Source organism: Dipodomys ordii, unplaced genomic scaffold (assembly GCF_000151885.1).
Source record: "Dipodomys ordii isolate 6190 unplaced genomic scaffold, Dord_2.0 Scaffold90, whole genome shotgun sequence".
NCBI classification, from domain to species: Eukaryota; Metazoa; Chordata; class Mammalia; order Rodentia; family Heteromyidae; genus Dipodomys; species Dipodomys ordii.
In genome coordinates, this window is record NW_012267306.1 from 1,022,151 (window position 1) to 1,029,467 (window position 7,317).

At 38.2% G+C, this 7,317-nt stretch overlaps 1 protein-coding gene across 1 annotated transcript in view; it reads right to left on the bottom strand.

The window, feature by feature from the left end:
- Positions 1-5,427, bottom strand: part of Ccdc132 (coiled-coil domain containing 132) — a 101,933-nt gene extending 96,506 nt beyond the window's left edge. Inside the window, exon 1 of the mRNA XM_013026070.1 lies at positions 5,296-5,427. Coding sequence (XP_012881524.1) covers positions 5,296-5,328 — 33 coding nt within the window. The 5' untranslated portion in view covers positions 5,329-5,427. The remainder of the gene's footprint in view (positions 1-5,295) is intronic.
- Between the last annotated feature and the right edge of the window lie 1,890 nt (positions 5,428-7,317).

Below are 7,317 nucleotides of genomic sequence, written 5' to 3' on the forward strand. Positions count from 1 at the left end.
AAGAAAAAAGCTGCAAGTGGCACTGTGGCTCAAGTGGTAGAGTGCTAGCCTTGAGCTGAAGAGCTGAGGGACAGCGCCCAGGCCCAGAGTTCAGGTCCCATGACCGGACCCAAAAAAAACAAAAAACATTTCTATGTATATTGCATATATACTGCACAAACATATACTCAAAAGTGTCATAGTTAGATTCAAAATTATGCCCTAAAATATCCTTTTGAAGTATAATTTCCATTTCTTTTTAAACAAATATTTTACAATGTAAAAGAAATCCTCAGAGAAATTCATCATGCTAATTTTCTTTCCCTACAGCTTCTCAGTAAGAACACCATGCCTGAAATATAAATGTGATATAGACCAATATCCAGAAGAAAAAAAAAAAAGGTTTTTCTTCGCAAGTTAGTTACTACATACAACTATTCAATACCAAGAACAGGAAGCCCTAAGCCCATGTCAGGAGTGGAATGATTCCCAAAGGGCCTCAGGGGCAGACCACCTGGGCTTCTGTCCTACGCTCCCTGACAATGTACTTATCCTACTTACAGTGTATAACTCATTGGTTATTATAAGGAATAAAAGAGATAAAGTATGTGTGGATGCAAAACAGAAACTAGTGCACTGCAAGAAATTATTTAACTATTAAAATTTACTCAAATGAAATGCTTTGAACAAAAATTTAAATCTCTTGATATAAATAACAATATAATTTTAATTACTCAACATTATTATGATCACAAGACATGTTTTTCTTTTATCAAAACAAATGAAGACTAATTACATAAATATCTCAAAGCAGACTACCTGCCATTCAACTAGAATTTAGGATTATACATCTTTAATCTTTTCATTGTCAGTTTTAGAATATCCTACTAACAAATATGAAGCCATTTTTATGTTATATTCAGCACTCTACAGCACAAATTCGTGATTACAACTCCAGTACTCTGCCTTTATTAAATTAAAACTTCCATTATAACCATTACTCATTATTTGATATTTTCTTGTATTTGATTTTTCATAGCTTCCTTATTTAAATTTATATATAAAGTTGAGCATTGATAACACATACCTCAACATTATCTTTTTTGTGTGTTAGTGCTGACACTTGTACTCAGGTCCTCAGCCCTCACTCAGCTAATCTCTCTACCACTTAAGGTATGCACCTCCAGTTCCAGCTTTATGCTGCTTAACTGGAGATAAAGTGTCCCATGGATTTGTCTGCCTGGGCTGGCTTCAAACCTGGATCCTCAGATCTCTGCCCCCTGAGTAGCTAGAATTATAGCATGAGTCAGATTAGCCCTTTAGACTACTTTAGCTAATCTTTTCCCAACCGAATCAGATTAGCCCTTCAGACTAGTCTCAGCTTTCTTCCTCAATTTCTACCAATAGATCAGCAATTTCTGTCTTATCAGATCAAAATGAGCATCTGCAAGGATTTGCATTTCCTTCCTCAAAACTCAAGAATGTTTACCCTCCGTTTCCCGTTTCTCTCCTATTTTCTCTTGAACACACCTATACATGGAAACTGTTACTGTCAAATGACTGACGCTGTTCAACTGAAAAGCTTATTATGTCACCTTACTTGGTGGATCTTCAGCATTCATACAACTTCTTATTCTCTCTTTCAAAACATTTGCTCAGCTTGTGGGACTCCTATTGGCTGTTCTCTTTATTCAATAGTCATGTTTGTTCCACAAATTTTTATTGAGCATCTGTTATATGCTAGAAGTCATTCAGATGCTGAAGACTTTTTTTTTTACCTTACTGGCTGCTCCCTGTTATTCTGCTATACAGAATCCCATTCTTCTTCCTGAACTTTCAACACTTAATTCTCAGAGATACCAACCTTCTACTGCTCACATTATCTACCCTCATTGCACTGGCTATCCTAGCCATCTATTTGCTTATAACTTCTGAAACTTTGTACACTGAATTTTGTCCCAAAAAATAAGACTCATTTAGATTTACTTCTCCATTTAAATATATAAGAGGCTTTCAAATTAACAAGTCTAAGAGCCATCACCCCTCCATGCATTCCTCCCTCTGTTTTATGTATCTCAGTAAGTAGCAACTCCATTCTCTCAGTTACTGGAGCCGAACCATTTCAGGTCATCCTTAATGTCTGTCTCACTTTCCCCATAATCCAAATCCAATCCATTAGGAAATCCCCCAACCTCTACATTCATAAGATATCCACATTTTGACTTCTCAACACTTCTACCACTAGCTCCCTGCATAAGGCCCATACTTATTCTCATTGGAATTACTTTAGTAGCCTCCTTCAGAAATCCTTGTTTTTTATCCCTTTCCTTAGTGGACAGGGATAAATGTAAGTCGGAATGGTCTTTCTGAAGTGCTAGTGTTACATCACTTCTCTACAATTTTGCTGAATATAAAAGCCATGGTCTTGCTATGATCTATCATATTCTATGTGATCCTGAGTTCTGCCTTTAGCATTCTGACCTCCTCCCCACCTCACCTCATCTGGTACCGCTGTTCTCCTCTCTCATTTCACTCCACTTACACTTGTCCTGTGCTGTTCCTCAAACATGTTCCCGCACTATCTGCATTTGCATTACTTGTACTGATACCCACATGCTTCACCCTGCTATTTCCTTGGGATCTCTATATTATCTTCTCACTGAGGCTTTCCATGACTGCCTTATCTAAAATTACAAATGATGTCAAATTGCCAGCAACTCCCATTGTTTCCTACTCTTTTTCTGTAAAGAATTTTTCACTGTTTGCCTTAAAACTAGAGTGCCTGTCTATTCAAACCTCAGTACTATGAAAAAAAAACAAAAGGAAAAATCTTGTCCTTTTTTTTTTTTTGCACTGCTTCATCCTCCATGGACACATAGGACTCAATTCAATTCGAACTGAATGTTCAAGTTGAATGAATGGTCAGTTATTAACAATAGATCTCCTTTAAATAGAGACCTAACAACACTCTTATTGCCCTCAGATCTTTTACAAAAATCCTAGAACTGAAATCTCTCTCTCTCTCTGTCTCTCTCTCTCTCTCTCTCTCACACACACACACACACACTTGTGAATACACCTCAATTTCAGAGACCTTAAATTCATGCCTTCTCACTGACTCCATACAGAACTAGTATAATTAAATGTGTATAAGTCAAGCCATAGACATATGTAATTTAGATGGCTTTTAAAATGTGTGTAAAACATCAGTTTTTTGACATTTGGTAAAATTTTGTTTTGGTTGATGGTGGCACCATTTTGAAGAACAAAAAGATTAATTACCTTTTAATAAACAACATTATTTTTTAATAAACAACTTTTTTAATGAACAACTTTCTTAGGAGTAGTGTTTAAAGAAGTTTCTCTGGGGAAAAAAAGGTAAGTTTGAGGACATTCTTGTATTACATTTTTTAATATTAAAGGTTCTAATTTTGTCTTACTTTTTACACAATATAGTTCATATTTTATTCATTCTAATTTTTCAGATATATATATATACATATATTCTGACTTTTATCCATTCCATTTAAACACAGATGACCTGATGAAGTTCAATAACTGAAGCTTGAGAGTTAGTATATTCAATACAACTTTATTAAACTTAGAAAACATAAGCTTATAGCTGGAATTTCTGGGGGGGTTTTCCCTCTACTACTCACGTTTACAGAGCAAGATCCAAAAACAATAAAACAACAACAGCTGCTGTGCCTATGGCAACACTGACTACACTGAATTGTATTACAGTACAAATTCAAATTGTATAAAGTGCAAGTTGTACAAAGTGCAAATTCAGTAATCCAAAGAGAGTGCAATGTGCAAAAAAGTGTACACTGTTTCAAAAGTCACACAAATGCCAAAACAGGCCCGGAATTATCTATTTCTTGAAGTCATGCAACACTATATCCAGTTTTCCTGCTTTTTTTCTCCTACTGCAGAATACAGCAGGATCCAACTAATTATCAAATAAGAAGTGTAGCATCAGCACTCAATAAATGTGAAGGAAATATTATTGCCCATTTACTTAAATATTATTATTCACAGAACATTATGTTTTCATGACATCAACAATATAATTTTGTTTTGGGGGTTTTTTTGGATCCAGTCATGGGGCCTGAACTCTGGGCCCGGGCGCAATCCCTCAGCTCTTCAGCTCAAGGCTAGCGCTCTACCATTTGAGCCACAGCGCCACTTCCGGCTTTTTTTCTTCTTGCTTATGTGGTGCTAAGGAATCGAACCCAGGGCCTCAAGAATGCAAGGCAAGCACTCTACCACTGAGCCATCTTCCCAGCCCTAATTTTGAAAAATGCAAAATAATCGTGGAAGAATCATGTGTGTACTATACATCACTTATAATTTGAAACCTGTGAAGATTTTAATTTAGAACTTTTGATTCAAAACAAAAAATCACAAGTGAAATTAGGACTGTCTTCCATTCTTCAAACTTCTCCATGCCATGATGATGCAAAGTTCTCAATTATGTTTGTCTTATATTAAAAAATAAAGAATGACTAGTTCTAGTGAAATATTGGGAGTTGAACTGATTATTTCTAAACTCCAGTTTTGATCAATATTACATAAGAGGAAACATATAGCACATCTGGTTTGAAGGAAGTTAATGTATTATTGGGAAGTTAGTAACATATATTAGCTGTGTTACATAATCGCCAAAGCTCTTATTCATGAATTACGATATTGGCAAATATATATATATATATAGCCATTATTTTACCATGACAGATACTTGTAAATAAGCATTCCACAAGTATTAGCTAATTGATGACCCTTACAAGCAGCACTCTAAGATGGGATAAACCAAAAAGTAATTGTTATTCTAATATCCACTGTCAGACTTAAGTTATGAGGTCTGAAGCTCTACTCAAAATCACAAAGGTATCAAATCTGTCTTCAACTTATCGGCTACCTCCCCCTCCTATACACAATCGTCTCAGGACCTATCTATTGCTCAGGGGCCACTTCCTTTCCTCTCTCAGGACAGTCAGCCGGGATGCAGGGGACTCTACGAGGTAGCCGTGTTGTCCTGGAATGATAGCAAATGGAGAGAACAGGAGACAGCCTGCCTCCCTCACCGCTCTTGTCCAGTGGAATGTGTTTAGGAAGGCGCTGCCCACTACAGCAGAGATCAGCACAGGAGGGGCTCAGGTGGGCGTTTCAGGGCGTGCCCAGCTTACCGACACCCCTGCCGCCCGCCACCACCCCTGCCTTGGGTCCCCACCCGCCGCGGCCTGGTGACAGACCACCTCGGTTCCTCCCCCAGCCGAAATAAAGGAGATCTTTGCTTCAGCTCCGGGGACTTACCTGCCGGGTCATAAGAGACTTGATTTTCTGCATGTTGAAACCCTGTAAAGATTGTTCTATAACCAAAAGGTAACCAATTAAACCGGATGGCCAGAGAGCTGGCCCCAACACAAGGAAGCCATAGTGGGTGGTCACGTGGAGCCGCCGACTGGGGGGGGTCAGCCCGCCTATCACTAGGCATGCCGGGAAATGTAGTCTTCCGGTAGCTGTGGCGATGGAAGTCTCCTGCTCCGGGTACTACATTTCCCCAAAAGCACAGCGCGGGAGCCAAACTCATTGGCCCGGGTGGCCCAGGTGACTGCTGGCTTGCAGGCTTGCCCCTGGTGGTTCCGATTCTGCCAGGCTGAAATTTAAATCTCAGGCGAGACAGGCATTGAGCCAAAATAAATGAGTAAACGCTGGCGAGATTGAGAAGCTTGACTTACTGCTCGCTCGGAGTGCGCTGGAGGAAAACCTCCCGAGGTTTTGAGCGGTGAGCCTGGAACTCCCCAAAGACAGAGCCAGGGGGGTGCAGGGCTTGCCCGCGGGTTGCCCGGAAGGAGCCTGATCTTCCGTCTCTGCAAATGACCTGCAAAATGAAAGGATTTCGATTGAGATTGACACCGTCCCTCCCCCCCCACACACACAATCATTTTACTACTGTGTGAAAAGGCAAGTGCAGACAGAAAATAGGAGTGCACATCATGTCACTTTAAAATCCCATTTCTAAGTTTTAGCAGTTAACTTGGAGAAAGCAACAGGGGAGCCTTTCGAGGCTCAATTTTAACTTTCGAATTATGCGAATATCGGGAAAAAGTGAACCAAAAACTAATGATAACTTCATTACTAAATGCTTTTATGTGAGGAACTCGACTGATGGCTTTACCATGTATGATCTCACATGCACATGAGTGTCCTAAGGAAATAATACTGTTACCTCCATCTGAAAAATGAAGTAACGGGTGTGGAGCCATTTTGAACAACTCTGCTAATATCATTGCAGATGTAAGCAGCAACAGTAAAACTTTTTTGAGACATTCTAACAAAGGGTTTGATATACTGAAAATGGATTCCTAAAGCACGGCATCAAGACTTCTTAAAGTTCCATTTATTTTCATGTTTATTAGAAAAATATAATAGACCTGGGCTAGGAAGGTGGCTCAGTGGTAGAGTGCTTGCCTTGCATGCCTGAGGCCCTGGGTTCAGTTCCTCAGCACCAAATAACAAGAAAAGGCCGGAAGTGGCCCTGTGGCTCAAGTGGTAGAGTGCTAGGTATCCTTGAGCTGAAGAACTGAGGGACAGCATCCAGGCCCAGAGTTCAAGCCCCACAACCGACAAAAAAGAAAAGAAAAAATTTTGACATCATAGGTCTGTCTGTTATATTTTAGGACAAATAAAAAGTGTAGTTTCACTATATACATATATAGATATATATATATTAATAGAATGAGAAGTGGTCAAAATTGGTAACAAAAATAGTAAATGTCATTTATAAATGACAAGTTGTAAGGATTCTTTGGAGGCTTAAAGTTTATAAATTATTTTGAATTCTAAAGTAATGTTTTTCTCATGCACTCATTTATTAAATTTTGTAGTTGACGTTGTAATAGTTGACCAAGAATTTTGTTATAAATGAGACTACATAAGTAAATGCAATTTGTACATTGCACAGTAGTATTTTATTATGAAGTATCATTAGTTATAACTGACTATGCCTTTGTTCTACAGAACAACTTGTGCATACTACTTCTCTGTCATTCTGCTTAGCAATTCCTTTTGAAGTTATATGTTTACTTACACAATTCTCTGACTATGTTATTTCTGTTATTTCTCCCATTATTAGGACAATACTACTTTACAGCTTCCATTCTTTATTTAATCTTAATTTTAAACTAAACAGCATACCTTCAGTATTTAACAGTCTGAATGCATCAAAAGAAAGAGAAACTGCCAACTGTATTAGTATATAAAATTAAATCCAGGTCAATAAATGTTTGTTGATTGTTGGGCATGTGGAAATGCTATCTTACATGCTTTTATATT